General features: G+C 44.2%; 1 protein-coding gene and 1 long non-coding RNA gene across 4 annotated transcripts in view; both read left to right on the top strand.

Annotated features, from left to right (window-relative positions):
* Positions 1 to 16,022, top strand: part of LOC126517480 (uncharacterized) — a 360,590-nt gene that overhangs the window by 147,577 nt on the left and 196,991 nt on the right. For all 3 annotated transcript variants that reach the window (XM_055064241.2, XM_072285443.1, XM_050167206.3), the window contains exon 3: positions 7,651 to 7,845. In XM_055064241.2, coding sequence (XP_054920216.1) covers positions 7,651 to 7,845 — 195 coding nt within the window. The remainder of the gene's footprint in view (positions 1 to 7,650; positions 7,846 to 16,022) is intronic.
* LOC140214030 (uncharacterized) lies at positions 10,008 to 12,282 on the top strand. Its single transcript, XR_011890943.1, has 2 exons — positions 10,008 to 11,174; positions 12,076 to 12,282. It is a non-coding gene; the product is annotated as an uncharacterized lncRNA (long non-coding RNA).

The raw sequence follows: 16,022 nt of genomic DNA, 5'->3' as shown, positions 1-16,022 counted from the left end.
GTGCTGCCTTCCGTCGACGACTGAACAAGCTCCTCACCCCAGCGTCGGCACGCGTCGTCCGCGTTGCGGATGGCGGTACTCTGCCTATCATCGGCATGTGTACGGCACGTGTTAGCATCGCCTGCCGCCACAGTCCTGCCCTCTTTCTTTCTTTATTGATTTATTTAAGACAATGAACATATTGTCTTAGGGTTCACGGCTAAAGGCAAACATTTGCCTGACTAGGCCGTGCCACCCGTACATTGGCAGCAAAATGGCAGTGGCAAGCTTTCAGGAGAGCACACATGAAATTAAAGTAGTACACATTTTCCAACGCTTCAGTACACAATTCGCGTAAGAAGACAGCAAAAAGGTTAAAGTTAATACAGTTTTCTAATCACTTGAAGCACAGCAACAGGGAAAAAGACAAGTACAAAATTTTCCACACCTGTAGCTGAAAGGTTAAAGTTTACACAGTTTTCTAAAAACAAGAAAAAAAACATGTACGAAATTTTCTATACCGGTAATTGAACATTTCTATTAGTCTTCGGATAGTAACAATTCTTTTACCGCTTTGTTAAAGCTTTGCTTTGAAATTCCAGAATTTAGCAGGTCCAATACCAAGGGGTAGTCGTTTAGAAGGTTAGGAAGTTGAACTGCTAGTTTTTGATCTCCGTATTTTGTTCTGCAACGTGGTTTTCCTATCACAGTTTTTCTGAGGTTATAGCTTGTCATTCTGCCATGGTATTTACTTTGGAAGGAACATTTGTCTTCCCAGAATTGCCGTGAAATTTCGTGGAATAATTTGTAAGTGTGAAGTTTTGATGGTGTTAATATTTTATATTTGTTATAGTATGGTTTAGTGGTATCAGTACGTTCTAATTTACCTATCGCGCGCAGTGCGCGGTTTTGGAGTGTTTGAATTGATCTTAAGTTAGTTTGTGTAGAGGTTGACCAAACTAGAAAACAATAAGTTAATAGAGGACGTATAAGCGCGTTGTAAATATTGCGCTTCACATTTATCGGTAGCAAATATCGCAACCTGTTTAGCACACCGACAGCACGAGCAATATTTTTTCTAAGAACATCTACGGGTGGTGACCAGGACATATTTTCATGGAATATAATTCCTAAAAATCTGGCTGTTGGTGCCTGTTCGAGGTTGACCTTCTGAAATTGGAGTGTTAGCTGAGGGTGGATTATTGTTCCTTTTGATTTAAACACTAGATACTTAGTTTTAGTTATGTTTAATTGGAGTTTATTCGCATTTAGCCACAAGCTTAGTTGCTGTAACCAGATTTTAGCTTGCTCAAAAAGATTTCCTATTTCCCTTCCCGAGAAGAACACGTTAGTATCATCCGCGTGTAATATAATATTGGAACAACCTTGAATATTGGCAATATCATTAATATAGAGTAAAAATAAAACAGGCCCCAAGACGGATCCTTGCTGAATTTCGGAACTAACTCCATTTATTGTTGTGTGCTGTGTTCTAGAGGTGGAGATAACTTTTAAGAATGCGACACCACGAATTCCATAAAGAGGTAGCTTTTTCAAAAGCACATCATGTTGCACGCAATCGAAGGCCTTCCTAAAATCTAGAAAGATGCCACCCCCAGCAGCTGCGCCTGGCTGAGAAAATTTTGTAGGTCGGTACGCTGGCAGGCCATTCGTAACTGTATTAATTCAAAATTCAAAGGAACCATCACCGCCGCCTAAGATGAACGAGAGCGCATGTGCCACCTCAGAGAAACCAGTTCTTTATATGTTAATGCAATTGACGGCTTACCAACTGTATCACCATAGAAACCATGTCTCAATGTGTTTCAGCAGTTCAACGGTCAATCAAGTTACACTGTTATGTATAGCATTTTGTCTTGCCCGTAAATCTCAGCGTCAATCATTGGCACTAGCAGAGGCTGGTCTTACGTCTGGCTGGCGTCATATCCAACAGAGTTTTGCGCATCTTTTTGATCGAACCCAAGCTCTCAGTATTTTTGCGCTGCCAGTGCCATCAGTTAGTCGAACGATTTCTCATACAGTTTCGGGTTTGTGTTGCATTGATGAACGCAATATTAACCACTTGTGTAACCTATTTAGTGGTTTGCTAATGCCAAGGTGGTTGCGTTACATCTCGTTTTAACGGTGTAAACAATTTTGCTTTTGCAATGACAACGTTTATACGCTTATAATCACCGAAGAGAGTTATTATCGCATTTAATACTTCGTATAATGTCTGTTTGCATTTGCTTGCTTCTTTTAATGTGCTTCAATTGCCTTTTCACAGTTTCAATGTATGCCGTCCTCGCTCACAGAATAATCTAGAAAAGAACCTGTGAGGAATATGTAAATGAATAAAAAAATTCAAGGGGCACACAGTTATCCCTACGTAGATGAATGCGAAAGAATTGCGATCACCGCGCGATCTTATGCGCTTTCAGTCATCTTCATTTAGCTTCGCCTTAGTTAACACCAAAGGTCGAGGTTTCGACTCCCAACAAACGTCAGGGTCCGTGTGTCTTAATTAACTATACTAATTAACTGCAGCCTAATTAACTCAATATTAATTAATATCAAAGCTCGCTGGTACGACTCCTAAAAAACGTCATGGGTTCTAGTGGCTTAATTAACTCTCTCTTAATTGACTTCACCTTAATTAGCACCAGAGATCATGGGTTCGAGTGCCGTAAAGAACACTATATTATAGTCGAGGGTTCGACGAAAGTTCGTCTGGTCAGGTAACATGATGATGAAGAAATTGCAGTCACTGACCAAGTCAAGTTGAAAATAACAGACGTTTCGGAACCCGTACGGCTTCCTTCATCACACTAAAAGCGGGCAAGAGCCGCAAGTCGTTTTTGTGCCAAAATGTGAGGTACAGAACGGGTGTAGTTCGCAGGCAGATTTCCATCAGTCATGTTGATATTGTTGTCCGTAGTTTGAATAAATAGAGATTGTAACGAGAGTCGGGTCATCAGATTCCTTTCCTTAGCTATTATAGCAGTGTTGTCCCAATCGATGCGGTGACTGCGATTATCGGCGTATTCGTGTCAAGGATTGGTGGTGAGGTAAAAGCACTCTCCGAACCGGAGGGGATGGGGCGACAACAAACCCACCCCGCGTGCGTTTATTGAGGGTTCGACTGCTGACCGGCGATAAGGTCCACGCCTGATCGACCGTGAACCAGAGGCATGAGACGGGAGGCGACGTACAACACACACACTCAATTTAATGCAATAAAATCATGCGCGAGACATACGGGAAAAAGGACATACAAACTACAAGCTGTGGGGCCTAGTTCGCGGAAGGCGTGCGGGTCACACAACACACGCCCTGACGCCACTCGCACGACACTAAGCCCACCACGTGGGAGCTATTAACACTCGCGAAATAACAAGAAAATACGCGACAAAAATGAAAAATACACGCGACAATAAGTAGGGCCAACACTACACTAACAGAACATACAAAAATAAACACGCGATGGATAAATAAATGAAAGATTAAACGCGATTAAAAAAATACAGTCCGGCGGAAAGTTCTGAGAGCGGGCTGGAACACGAGGCTTAACTGTGGCGTGCTTGCCGAGATCCCGGTCTGAAGAGCGTCGGGCTGCTGGTACCTCGCTGCCGAAGATCCTGACGGACTTGCACCGTCTGTCGGTCGAACGGCGAAGACTTCGGCCTGGAGGTTTCAGCCTGCCGACCACATCTTCAGCTGTCTCCCGGTGCACGACCACCCTCCTCCGTCTTCCAAGCCACTCTGCCGCTCCCCGAGCTGCCTCGTCCCTCCGTCGCGCTCAGGCGACCCACGTGACCAAACGGTCGGGCGAGACGGGAACAATGGGGACCGCTCTCCCCCATCGCCGTGCAAGCGGCGCTGTAGCTGGGGCGGCACTGGCGGCCATCCCGAGAGGGACGCGGGCATGCACTCTGTGACAATTCGTGAAGGGCGTTCGAGGCTTTTTTTCTTCTTGGAGACGTCCCTTTGGTGCTCTTTTAATCTTCTCGTGAATTTGGTGGTTTCGCCGATGTAACTGCAGGTGCAGTCTGCGCATGATACCTTGTACATGACTCCAGGGTAATTCTTGCGGTCAAGCCGATGCTTTACATTAGCAAGCTGATTTCTCAGCTTGTTGGATGGCATGCGTGCTCTTCTAAGATCGTATCTTGCGAATGCGCGGCTAAGAGCTTCGCTGACGCCAGCGCGTTTCGTGAACGACTTGCCTTGAGACGGATTTGGATGGAGGACACGAGCTTCCATTGTGTTGGTAAACTTCTTGCGGTACCCGTTTCTGGATAATTCGTGACGAATTGTCTTCAGTTCGTTCTGCATTTCGTGGCCACTTGAGCAGATGTGTGTGGCCCGCGTCACGAGAGATGAGACAATGGATTGCTTGTGGCAAGCCGGGTGACATGAGCTGAAATTTAAGTACCGGCCGGTATGAATCGCCTTCCTATGCACGGCAAATGACCGTCTCGTTCCAATTCGCCGCACGAGGACGTCAAGGAAGGGGAGGCTATTGTCACACTCGTATTCTGTAGTAAATTGTATGGCTGCGTCTGCTCAGTAGAGACGATGCAGGAGCCGTGGAGCGTCCTGCCTTCGCACAATGCAGTCGTCTACGTAGCGGATGAAAACCTTTGGCGCTAGAGCGACGTCAGTGAGGGCCTTCTGTTCAATAACCTTCATGACCAAGTGGGCGGTAGAAACGGAAATGTAAGCACCCATTCCGTTGATCTGCCTGTAAAACTGTCGCCAGTGAAGTCAGTGTTGCTCAAACAAAAGTCTAAAAGCTAGCAAATGTTTTGTACTTCCAAAGGGGCGCGCTCAGAAAGCGTGTCATCCGCCAGCAGGACATCTCTGTACGTAGATACGGCCAGGTCAACACGAACTGAAGTGAAGAGCGACTTGACGTCAAATGACACCATAATGTCTTCTTCATCCAGGGAAATGTCGCGCACTTTCTCCCCGAAGGCTAAAGAAGTCTAAATGTGCGTCGCTGTCTTGCCGGCGAGCGGGACCAGCACTTGGTGTGTGTAACCTGATAACTGGTGCTGCGGTGACCTTGTGAAGTCAACAATAGGGCGTAGTGGAACGCCTGGCTTGTGAACTTTCGGTAATCCGTATATTTCAGGTGGGCACCCGTTAGTACACAAGAGGCGATGCTTTTGCTGCGGTGGTACAAATTTCAAAACCTTGGATAGAAGCTTTTGCAGTTTTGTTTGCAGGTTAACCGAAGGCCGAAGGAACCCACCCAAACCAAGAAACTCATCCTCAACTTATCCTCCTACAAGCCTACTGAATCTGAAGCTGCCGTTCTGCGCAAGGGCTTGAACTTCAACACCGGCACCTCACCCAACCCGGCGAGAGTAATTTGCGCCATGGAATGCGCTGTCACTCAACTTCCTTCTGAAGTAAGAGAAGAAGCTCGCACCCGCGCCATTGGTGTTCTGTCAAAGTGGCGGACGCTCAACCCTCAAGCCCGATTTTCACCTGCTGAGAAACAAGCCATCGAGGGCCTCCGGAACAATGCCTCGATTGCCATTCTTCCTACAGAAAAGGGAAACGTCATTGTGTTGCTCAACAGAAGTGACAACAATGAGAAAATGAAGGATTTGCTCTCAGACGAGGATGCCTACGTCGCGATCCAAAAAGACCCCACGGTAAACCTGCAAGCAAAACTGCAAAAGTTTCTGTCCAAGGTTATTAAATTTGTACCACCGCAGCAAAAGCATTTTTACCATCGCCTCTTATTTACTAACGGGTCCGCACCTGCAATATATGGATTACCGAAAGTTCACAAGCCAGGCGTTCCACTATGGCCTATTGTCGACTTCACAAGGTCACCGCTGCACCGGGTATCAGGTTACCTACACCAAGAGCTGGGCCCGCACGCCGGCAAGACAGCGACGCACATTTCGAATTCTTCAGCCTTCGTGGGGAAGGTGCGCGACATTTCGCTGGATGAAGGCGATATTATGGTGTAATTTGACGTGAAGTCGCTCTTCAATTCAGTGCCTGTTGACCTGGCCGTATCTACGTGCAGAGATGTCCTGCTGGTGGACGACACGCTCGCTGAGCGCGCTCCTTTGGAAGTAAATGGCATTTGCGAGCTTTTAGAGTTTTGTTTGAACAACACCTACTACACTTAGCGCAAACAGTTTTACAGGCAAATGAACGCAACTACCATGGGTGCTTCCATTTCCGTTACTACCGCCAACTTCGTCTTGGAGGTCATTGAACAGAAGGCCGTGGCTGGCTTCGCAACGGCGCCAAAGGTTTTCATCGTAGACGATTCCTTCTGCATTGTGGAAAGGCAGGACGCTTCACGCCTCCTGCGTCTTCTCAACTCAGCAGACGCAGCCATACAATTTACTACAGAATACGAGTGTCACAATAGCCTCCTCTTCCTTGACGTCCTCGTGCGGCGAAGTGGAGCGAGACGTTCATTTGCCGTGAATACGATGGCGACTCATGCCGGCCGGTATTTAAGCTTCAACTCATGTCACCCGGCTTGCCACAAGCTATCCGTTGTCTCATCTCTCGTGACGCGGGCCACACACGTCTTCTCAAGTGACCACGTAATGCAGAACGAACTGAAGACAATTCGTCACGAATTATACAAGAACGGGTATTCCAAGAAGTTTATTAACAAAATGGAAGCTCGTGCATGTCCTCCACCCAAAGCCGTCTCAAGGCAAGTCGTTCACGAAACGCGCTGGCGTCCCATATGCGCCTGGCGTCAGCGATGCTCTTAGCCGCGCATTCTCAAGATACGATCTTAGAATAGCACACATGCCATCCAACAAGCTGAGAAATAAGCTTGTTAACGTAAAGGATCGGCTTGAAAGCAAGAATTACCCCGGAGTCATCTACAAGGTACCATGCGCCGACTGCACCTGCAGTTACATCGGCGAAACCACCAAATTCACGAGCAGATTAAAAGGGTACCAAAGGGACGTCTCCAACAAGAAAAAAGCCTCGAACGCCCTTGCCGAATACGCCGATAATCGCAGTCACCGCATAGATTGGGAAAACGCTGCTATAATAACTAAGGAAAATAATCCGATGACGGGACTCTTGTTAGAATGTTTATTTATTCAAACTACGGACAACAATATCAATAGGACTGATGGAAATCTGCCTGGCAACTACACCCGTTGTCCACGTCACATTTTGGCATAAAAACGACTTGCGGCTCTTGGCCGCTTTTAGTGTGATCAAGGAACCAGTACGGGTCCCGAAACATCTGTGTTATTTTCACCTTGACTTGGTCAGTGACCGCAATTTCTTAATGAACGTTATCATAATTAAACCTGCTTTAATGAACACCGCCTTAACTAACTTCGCCTTAATTGACGTCATTAACTGCCTCGATTGGCTCACTTTATGGTCACGCCAACTCCGGATTTTCTGCCTCACGAGCGATATAAAACTTTATCCTGATCTTGGGTTCTACCGCGAAGGGACACAGACACAGACTAGAAGCAGACAGGACGAGCGCTAGTCTGTGTCCGTGTCCCATCGCGCTACAATCCAAGATCATGTTACACTACCAACTCTCTAAACTTTCTATCCTTTTGCATATATAGCTTTCGCATAAATAAATCAATAATTGAATGTGTAAATAAATGAATAAATGTGACCAGCTCCTGAACTGGATTGCAGGCCGCAGCTTCCTGACGATCCGACACAATGCGTCTGTGTTCCACACGGAGGACTGGAAGCCGCGTGGCTGCACCATGTACTTGCCGCTGGCGCAGGACGTAATGATCAACATGCGCTGCATCGACCAGGTCAGCTTTGAGAGTGACCAGTTCTTCCTCGCAGATGGGAAAGGCAACTACATTGGCGCCAAGAGTGGTGCGTACTAATCATAACGCCTTGCATGCATAAGATGCAGCTGCAGATTAGGTGGTACAGCGCGAAAGCACAGGAGAAATAGGGGTAGAGCTGGTGATAATTAAATTAAATTATGGGGTTTTACGTGCCAAAACCACTTTCTGATTATGAGGCACGCCGTAGTGGAGGACGGAAATTTCGACCACCCGGGGATCTTTAACGTGCACCTAAATAAATCTAAGTACACGGGTGTTTTCGCACCGCCCCCATCGTAATGCGGCCGCCGTGGCCGGGATTCGATCCCGCGACCTCGTGCTCAGCAGCCCAACACCATAACCACTGAGCAACCACGGCGGGTGGTGATAATCATTAAATTTGTTGCGCCTATGTGTTCTTCCTTCTCACGCTGTACACAATCAAAATTGCATACCGACAGGTGCTAGCATATCTTAATGTATTGAGACGGGCGGCCAGCCCTTATAAAAATGAACGTTAACATTCTTTAGAACTCCTACCAACTTTCTATTTACTTTATTGACAGTCTATTTACATTTACATTAAAGTAACATTTGTTCATACACAGTCAAAAGACTTCCTTCTTACTTTTGTATAAAGAATATTTTCAATACAATGTTAACAGACTTTCTTCTTACTTTTGTATATAGAATGTTTTAAATACACGATTAAAAGACTTCCTTCTTGCTTTTGTATAAAGAATATTTTCAATACACTGTTAACAGACTTTCTTCTTACTTTTGTATAAAGAATGTTTTAAATACACCGTTAAAAGACTTCCTTCTTACTTTAGTATAAAGAATATTTTCAATACACTGTTAACAGACTTTCTTCTTACTTTTGTATAAAGAATGTTTTAACTACACCGTCAATAGACTTCCTTCTTACTTTTGTGTAAAGAATATTTTAATACACCGTAAAAGACTTCCTTCTTACTTTCGCACATAGAATATTTTAAGGTCCCCATCAACATGTATTTTTCTAGCTTTTGTCTCTATACCCACTTTAGTACTGCGTCAAAAGGCTCGTTACTTTTGGGTAAAGAATGTTTTACTATACATCATCGAACTATATTTTTTTGTTTGAAGGACATGTATCCTCAGTACGTCCACAGCTCTCACTGTTTGCCGAAAAATATTTAGAATGGGAGGTAACTTGAGAGTTTTTGATAGATTTTTCTAACACACATTAATGCCGATATGACATACTCAGGAGTCAAGCTCTTTGTTTTAAATCATAGTCCCAATCCAAGTCGGTAGTCAATTGTTGACGGAGTGCTACTAAAATGTGTAAAGAAATATGTTCGTAAACTGTTAGAACTAATCTTTTTAAAGGTTCTACTGGACTACGTGAGCGTGCGGTCACGTCAGCTCACTCCGAGAAAATTTGCTTGCGCTACACCACCTGACCGGTGTGATATCGGACTACTGTGCAGGCCGCGCACCAGTTGCAGAGCTTTATCCCGACCTTGGGGCTGGTTAATTAAAGGCCGATTTACGCTTGAGCCGTGACGCGTGCGGTTGTGCAGAAAACTGTACATTTCGCCCACTGGTTCACAAATTTTGGCAAACACTGGACTCGCACATGCAGTGTAAACCGAAATGTGTGTACCAGTCTACGAAATGTGCAAATTTTCGCCCGACCACATGTGTGCGGGCAGGCGGGTGGTGTGCAGTGGGGCTCGAGCGTAAATTTGCCCTTACCACGCACTGCTATTGCAATGCCACCAATTAGCTTTGCAACGAGATAATCAGGTCAGTGCATTCTGCGATATAAATAGTACACCCTAAGCTGGAACGTGTCAGCATAATAGCGCCACGATATTTGTTAAAAAGTAGAAAAAGAGCCGAAACTCAGGTTAACACGGCGCTGGAACGTTGCCGCTCAAATGTCCAAAAGGCTGCAAAATACAGCTGCTGCTGAGTGACAGCGAGTATTGACCTGAGAAGCGCACAGGTCGAATAGAAATAAAAGCTGAACTCTGTGCAAGTAACACCTTTCTGTAAAAAAATAATTAAATTACTCTTACTGTATAAAAAATGTAGCTTTCGACGCGTTCCTGTTCGCTCGCTTTCGTCCCTGCCTCCTACCGACGGCTTCTGCACACTAAAGGAAATAGGACATTGCATTAAACTGAAGGCAAAGTGACTGTGTCAACTGATGTGCTTGATGGCGATGGTAGCTTGCTGTGTGTTAAAACAGATTGAGAAGAAATAATTATGCACTCTTAACATTCAGTGATCTTGCTTCACAACACGGCGACAAAATTTTGAGCTCCGACAAGGGGTCATCATGACATCCGTAATAATGGCATTCCGTATACCAAGAGCCAGAATATCAAAGGCCATGCTTTTGCCCTGCTTCGGGCGTCTGAAAACTGCTAACATCATAGCCGCCACGCTTTGGACATGTATTTGACTATGAAAATAGTATTACTATGTGCTTCACCGCTGGGCGCCAAGGAGCAAAGTTTTGTCTTTGAAAGCAGCAAGTGCTAAAGGATGCTCTTGCGCAAAATAGAATAACCACATAATTTACCCAATATGATTTTATTTTTCTGTTTATTTAATTTCGAGAAATGAGTCGGTTTTCAGAACAATAATTGTCTCGAAAGCTAAAACTATACAGCCCCCAAATGCCCAACAAAATTGAGCTGGCTGTCTTGTCAGTTTTTTTTTTTTTTTGTCAACCTCGGCGAAGAGGTACATTCCTCCCTCTAGCGCACTTCCCAGAAAGGGGTGCGTACACAAAAGCCGGCCACAGCTTTCACCGAGAGGCGACGAATGTCTAGGTGTGAGTCAACCATCCCAAGGTAGTAAGGGAGGGTGGGGGGGGGGTCATGTTTCGGCTAAAAGAGGGGCTTTAGTTCCGCGGCGGTCAAGGCGAAGCAGGTGGATGGAAAGAATGTCACATGCATCTCCCGCGCATGCGCACAAATTTGACAGTTGGCCGAGTCGAGGCAAAGAGGGAGACCATCGCAATCGCCATCAGTTCCTTTGCGACGCCGGCATGGTACGGTCGGAGCGGCGTAGGTGTTTCGTGGCGTTTTGTAGCAGCAATCTAGCTATTTTTGCTGCTATTTATTCTTATGCTGTGTTGTCTTGCCACACCCTGCTGTGGCAAGCCAACCAGCAGGGTGTTTGCGAAGCCCACGGTGCTTTCTTCGTTCCGTGATGTGAGCGTTTCTGGAACTTCTCTGCCAGCTGCGATGCAGTGTCGTCTGAAGTGATTTAATATTGGCACTGTCCGTGTTTTAAACTGCGCAAATAGCGAACAGCTGTTCCTCAAGACTGCTATGCGCCGAAGTTTTCTCTATCTCCAAATTATAATAAAAGGTATGTTCTTTTCCATCATTTTTCATAAACATATTATTTTGATGTTATTTTATTTCCGTTTCTTACGCCGCATTTTGGCATGAAATCATTCTTTGCTCTTTCCTACTCTGGCTGCACAGGATGAGAGATAGTAAAATATTGAGCGTGTAGTTTCACGGTTCATAATTACATATGTTTCAGCGAACCGGTTCACAACGACATAGGTCTCACTGCTTAGACAAGTCCGAATATGAAAGAAAATCATTCGCACTTGTTTAAACATTGCAACCAACGTCATTGTGAACTGGTATTTTCTGACACTGATATTTTGTTTTCGAGTAAAAATAAACGATCACGTCAAATTACAGAGGCGCTCCATATAATAAGGCGTGCTTAAAAATGCGTCAGTCAGCCATTGGTTGCTATCACTGACAAAGTATTTGTATTCTTGTATACTGCTTGAAGCTCTGTAATCTGCTTATATAAAAATGGATGACACGTTTTGCACATGCTCGGTGCAGCTAGCTGGCGCTGTCACGTTCAGTCCTTTCAAAAATAACCAGCTGTGAGTAAGCGCTCGCGTGTCCACCGTCTCTGCGTCCGTGTTATTGTGCGCGCTACAAATTTCACCATGAATAAACCATGTAATTAACTTTTAGTTAGAGTGAGTAACTCATTTAGGCAGATAATTGGTAGAGAAAATTTTGGACGCTTTCGTAATTTTAATAACACGTAGCAAATACAACGCAGCAAAGGATATGCGTTGCAAAATGTGCCAAATCCTTGCCATCTCATCTGCAAGTAAACAGGGATGACGGTTACAATTTTAGGATTCATGTGAACCTTGTTAAAAAGCTGTTCTGTGTATGTGATATGCTAATCTGAACATGATGTTAACACTGACTATCTTGTTTCTGTGCAGGGTTGGTTCATTCTGCAAACATTCTGAGACATCAGCTCTGAATGTAAAAAATCCATTATAATCGATGCCTGCTAGAGATTATGCGACAGCTGCCCTGCCGTAATCAACTAAGTCATCATTCATTTATTATTTTTATTAATTTCTCTACTACTTTTCTCACAATTCTGTGCAAATATTTTTGTGTGAATAAACTTCTTTCAGTGCAAACTTGCATTTGTTTTCCATGTACATGCACCTTTTAGGTTGCATACTGCCTTTTACCAACATGTTCACGCATACTGACGAATTTTTACACCATGCTACTAGGGTGTATAAAGACAAATGTTAATAGGTGATTGGTAGGAAGTTGGCAGAACGTTTACAAACATTGTTCAATTGGAAGAATGTTAATACGGCGTATAAAGAAAGCTTGTTAATAGGGGATTGGTAGGAAGTCAAAAGAAAATATATGAACAGTTTTCTTTTGAAAGAATGTTAATATGGTGTATAAAGAAAGTTTGTTAATAGAGGATTGGTAGGAAGTTAACAGAATATATATGAACATTTTTCTTTTGAAAGAATGTTAATATGGTGTATAAAGAAAGTTTGTTAATAGGGGATTGGTAGGAAGTTAACAGAATATATGTGAACATTTCTCTTTTGAAAGAATGTTACTAGGGTGTATAAAGACAAATGTTCATAGGAAATTGGTAGGAAGTTTAAAGACATCCTATGAACATGTTTCTATTGGAAGTTGGTGGCCAATTGTTTCTAGGGTGTTACTAGAGCGTTGTTAGGATGTATAAAGACAGCTGGTAGGATTTCAATTGACTGTTGGTAGGTTCTAGTAACAAAAGTCTAAAGAGTGTCTAAAAAATGTTGCTAGAAATTTTTATAAGGGAGATGAAGTTTGTGTTGACATAGTCTGTCACAGTTTGTTGCTAAGGTGCTGGAAATCTTGTAAGTTTCTGTGTAACGTCTCAAAAGCTTTTCAAAAAGACCGACATGATGACATGGTGTCCAGAGAAGGACAACAGACTCGAGAGAAGTGTCGACTGTTATGCTGCTACATCGGGCTGCACAATGAGTAACAGCATAGCAGTCAACTTCGTGAGCCGCTAGGAGTTGCAAAATGTAGCAATGTCCTACATGACCATCTTCAGCGTTATGGTGTGACAGTGCAGACACCTTTTTGGAACAAAACAGAAAGTGCTCATAGAAAAGATTTCATACTAAATTATCCGGAATGCTCTGAGGCTTGCCATTGTTTTTATAGAGTAGTGAGGTGCAGGAAATTTATTAATTGCGGCACAAACAAGGACAAAGTGAGGAGCAGACAACACAAGCGCTTACTTCCAACTGGTCGTGTGCTTACAAAATTGCATAATTTGAACACTTTCCTTCATGAGGTCACAAGATCGAAATGCCGACATCAGGTGGGCATGCTCAGAAACTTTGTTTCATTGGACTACAGAAAAACAGAAGGTGCGCTGGCACACGACACACTCGCCTTCGTATTGCAATCTGCTTCAATAATCTCCCTAACATCCTGATTCTCATTTTTGGCTACTATCCTACACATGTTGAACAAGAGTTTACACGGCTTCTTGTTCTATATTCCACAGTCATGACAATGTGCAAAGATTCCCATAGCGGTAATTCTCCGCCTTCCTCGTGTGTTCTAGAACTCTTGCACTCAGACACCTTCCAGTCTGACCGATATAGCTGGAACCACACGATAAGGGAACTCCATATACCACGCCAGACACACATGTTACAAAAGGATCACGATGTTTGACAGTGCACGGCTCTTTCCTTTTCTTTAAAGGATTAGTCATTGGGCAAAGCTTCCCTAGCTTCTCAGGGGCGGAAAGCACTACTATGATATTGCTACGATTTCCTACTCTTTTATGGCGGTGCGACGTATTGTGGATGTACGGAATTACTACAGTGCGTACTCTATTTCCATCTTGAGAGCATCTTTCAGTTTTTTAATCCTTTTTTCAACTTCCCCTCAGCTATTGATACTAGAACACTGTCAGGATACCCTGCCAACGAAAGTCGTGTCACTCGCCTTTTGACTTTTGTCGCACGATATTTGTCGGCAGGGTATCCTGACAGTGTTATAGTATCTATAGCTGAGGGGAAGTTGGAAAAAGGATAAAGAAATGAAAGATGCTTTCAAGATCGAAGTAGAGTACGCACTGTAGTAATTCCGTACATCTACAATACCTCGCACCGCCTAAAAAGAATAGGAAATCGTAGCAATATCATAGTAGTGCTTCCGCCGCTGAGAAGCTAGGGAAACCTTACCAAATTACTAATCCTTTACAGAAAAAGAAAGAGCCGTGCAGTATTAGACGTCGTGAGCCGTTCGTAAAGTATGTGTCAGGCGTGGTACATGAAGTTCCTTTATCGTGTGGTTCCAGCGATATCGGTCAGACTGGAAGGCGTCTGAGTGAAATACTTCTAGAACACACGACGAAGGTGGAGAATTACCGCTATGGGAATGTTTCTGTACATTGTCATGACTGTGGATTACAGAACAAGAAGCCGTGTAAACCCTTGTTCAACATGTGTAAGATAGTAGCCACAAATAAGAATCAGCATGTCAGGGAGATAATTGAAGCAGACTGCATTAGAAAGGCGCGTGTGTCGTGTGTCAGCTCACCTTCAGTTTTTCTGTCTCCAAAGAAACTAAGTTTCCGATCATGCCAACCTGGTGGCATATCGGTCTTGTGACGTCATGAAGGAAAGTGCTCAAATGATGCAATTTTTTTACTTAAAAATTGTAATAGCCCAAACACATGCATCCACAAAGTAACAAGGACGAGACACAAGTGCTGATTTTGTAAGCACACGACCAGTTGGAAGTAAGCGCTTGTGTTGCCTGCTCCTCACATTGTTCTTGTTTGTGTGCGCTTGACCGTGACTTGCTATGCGTAACTAACTAGCCAAAAAGTCGATGCTCTTAATTCGATACGGTCGTGTGATTGGTCTTTACAGAACTGGAGTGCCATGCTGCAGACAGTACCGGTGTGTGTGTAGTGATACACTCCAGAAAAAGTTTGCACGATTTAGCATTTATTTTCTCCCCAAATAATATTCGTCATCTTGCATGGCTTTCTTTTCTTTAGCGCTGAGTGCCCGGTACCTCCAGGTTGCAAATGGCATGCGTACTATCATACTGACATAGCATTCTTGACAGGAAATTAGCAAGCGCAGAGTTTTCAAGAAAGGAAACTGAAGCCAGACAGATTACAGTTATTGCTCGAGAACAATATTGACACGTGTACTTATCTTTATCGGGCGGCCACGTTTCGCCGCCTAACAAATGTTATCGCACAGCGCGGGACGCACCTGCATATATCCGAAGTTTCTGGAAAGTTATCGATGCTTCTATCCGGCTGTCTGTTGTCGCCGAACCTTGTGTTATCATTTTCATCACGTGACGCGAATGGTGTAGAACTTTGTGGGAGGCACGCGGGTCCCAACGATTCGTCTGGAACATTCGACGACTGCTGTATAAAAGCTGACGCGCTTGACCCGCTGATCAGATTTTCGACGATCGCCCACCGTGTTCGCCGCTATCGTTGTGCTTTAAGTGTAGCCTGTTTTTGTGGGCGCAGGTTCGCCCAATAAAAGTTAGTTTCGTCTTTCACAGTATTGCTACTGTGTTCTTGAACGTCACCACCACGTGACAATATACACCCCAAAGTGTTGTAACATTTTTAGAGAGGGAAGTGTTGATTGTTGGCGTATAGGAACAGTGCACATGAAATTAGTGAGAAAAGTAGGCCATCCACTTATATTCCTGTATTTGTGTCCATTACATGGATACTACGTGACATAGAAGTTTTTGCAGAAGGGTTGAAATCTGGGCCAGTTGGTACATACTTGAAGGAAAAAACCAGTCACAAAACGCGAAGGACAAGAAGAGACGTTCGCACCACAACGACTGGTGAGCT

This window comes from Dermacentor andersoni, chromosome 11, assembly GCF_023375885.2.
Source record: "Dermacentor andersoni chromosome 11, qqDerAnde1_hic_scaffold, whole genome shotgun sequence".
Taxonomy (NCBI): domain Eukaryota; kingdom Metazoa; phylum Arthropoda; class Arachnida; order Ixodida; family Ixodidae; genus Dermacentor; species Dermacentor andersoni.
Note: the sequence above shows the minus strand (reverse complement) of the source record. Positions and strands in the feature narration are given on the sequence as shown.